Source organism: Malania oleifera, chromosome 1 (genome assembly GCF_029873635.1).
Source record: "Malania oleifera isolate guangnan ecotype guangnan chromosome 1, ASM2987363v1, whole genome shotgun sequence".
NCBI lineage: Eukaryota > Viridiplantae > Streptophyta > Magnoliopsida > Santalales > Ximeniaceae > Malania > Malania oleifera.
Genome location: NC_080417.1, coordinates 107,813,588 through 107,815,355, shown reverse-complemented (window position 1 = coordinate 107,815,355; position 1,768 = coordinate 107,813,588). Strand labels below are relative to the sequence as shown.

Genomic DNA, 1,768 nt, shown 5'->3' with positions numbered 1-1,768 from the left:
CATTAAACGACACTACATCTACTGTTCTCAATCACTTTGGTAGCAAGCACTATCTTAAAAGATAGTGATACGAATCGACTCCAGTTAGCAGAATGTGCATGTGCCCCTGATTCAATTGTTAATTTCTGGAACGTACCAAGCTATGGATACACACGCATATAAGGGTGATAATTCAATTTAATCAAATTAATCAAAAATTCAATTCAGTTGGATACCGTTCGGTTAAGGAGTGTAATTCGGTTAGTTCGGTTATAATGGAGAGTTAACCGAAAAAATTTGGTTGATTGGCCGAATTGGGCAAACCGACCGATTGCACACCCCTACACACGTACTTACATATATACATGTATTTTTATTTATTTATTTATTTTAAAATATTCCACGTTAGGCACGCTTGCAAAGTACGGCTCCCCTTTCGATTTTGGATCTCTGGGAGTCGCTCTGCTTTTGTGACTTTGGGGGTGGGATGGGGTGGGGTTCCAATCTCTTTATCTCGACGACAACATCCTTCTTTTGTCCTTATGGTTCTCTACCAAAATACATCCCTCCCTGCTCCCACCTCCAACTTCACACACATACATACACCCATTTGCTCTTGTTCTTAGGTGCTTCTTCTAGCTCTTTTCGTAACTAGGAGATTACACACACACACAAGCTGCAGACTTCATCGTAAGTTTCTGATCATGTCTTCAAGAACCTCAAGCACCACCCAGTATGAGACAAGTAAGGATCTTATTTTGAAGCTTCGAGCATTAATGCTAGATGTTGAAAACAATGGCAGTAGAGGCAGTACCTCGAAGGTAAGTACCCAGCTACAGTTTCACACACACACACACATATACTTGCACTTCTTCGATCTGTGAGCAAATGAGACAGCTCACAGCTGCGTGTCTTTATTTTTTATTTTTGTTTGTTCTGAATCTGGGATTAATTTTGTTTGTGAATTTTATAAGGTGCCTTTGCCGAAACTCCTTGAGGAGGCATGCAGTCACATTAGGAGACTACAAGGAGAGGTCGGTGACCTGTGTGGGAAGATCGCCGAGCTGTTGGCTTATCCACACATCACTAATGCTGAAGAACAGATCCTAAGGGAGGTGCTACACCAAATTCAATAGAGATATTCCTCTGCATTTTAATCCCTCATCTTTCTTTCTTGCTCAATTTCTTTGTTTCACATTGGTTAGGTCCTGCAGGGCTTCTTCTTTCAGTTCACACGAAGGCGTAACGGGGACATGCAATTTTTTATTCTAAGATATCTGTCCATTTATTTTCTTTTTGTAATATTCCATTTTCAGATAAGGGTTGAAGTTGATTAGCAAAGCCAAACTTTGTATTGACAGCTTCTTTGGTTCTGTTGGGCGGCAAGTGGATTAAATTATTTTCGTTTCCACAGTTGTTTTGATTTCTTGGACTTTAATTAGTCTATGAATTATGATTAATACTGCCAGAGTGCGTAGTTGGCCATCTTTCGTTAAATAACCTTCGGGCTTTTTCTTAGCTGGAGAATTGGAGTGTGTTTCTCGAAGTTGTTGTTTTTCAATGGTGCTAGCAATACGTGATCAGTTTGCAACTCACTGTGTTTTAATTGGAACAAGAAGTCACAGATTTAGAATTGTGTTGATATTTAGGGAAAAATAATATTAAATTCTGTTGAATTTTACAGGCTTAAATCATGGACTAGGGCCAAGGCCTCTTTGTCTTCTCTACATTGGGAGGATGACTTGTTCACTTCTCCTTTCTTTCTTTGTATGACTTTCTTTAAGAATTC

The 1,768-nt window shown here is 39.3% G+C and overlaps 1 protein-coding gene across 1 annotated transcript; it reads left to right on the top strand.

The window, feature by feature from the left end:
- The first annotated feature begins 597 nt into the window (after positions 1-597).
- On the top strand, positions 598-1,392 carry LOC131158560 (transcription factor ILI7-like). Its single transcript, XM_058113429.1, has 3 exons — positions 598-800; positions 954-1,094; positions 1,185-1,392. Exons 1-3 carry the CDS (start codon positions 684-686, stop codon positions 1,314-1,316), a joined length of 390 nt encoding a protein of 129 aa, XP_057969412.1. The 5' UTR covers positions 598-683; the 3' UTR covers positions 1,317-1,392.
- Positions 1,393-1,768: the final 376 nt, after the last annotated feature.

Excerpts from the sequence above, each read along its gene's own strand:
- LOC131158560 (XM_058113429.1), top strand. The coding sequence starts at position 684 with ATGTCTTCAAGAACCTCAAGCACCACCCAGTATGAGACAAGTAAGGAT. Across the intron at positions 801-953 it reads GTAGAGGCAGTACCTCGAAG|GTGCCTTTGCCGAAACTCCT; the intron begins GTAAGTACCCAG and ends GAATTTTATAAG. Across the intron at positions 1,095-1,184 it reads AAGAACAGATCCTAAGGGAG|GTCCTGCAGGGCTTCTTCTT; the intron begins GTGCTACACCAA and ends CACATTGGTTAG.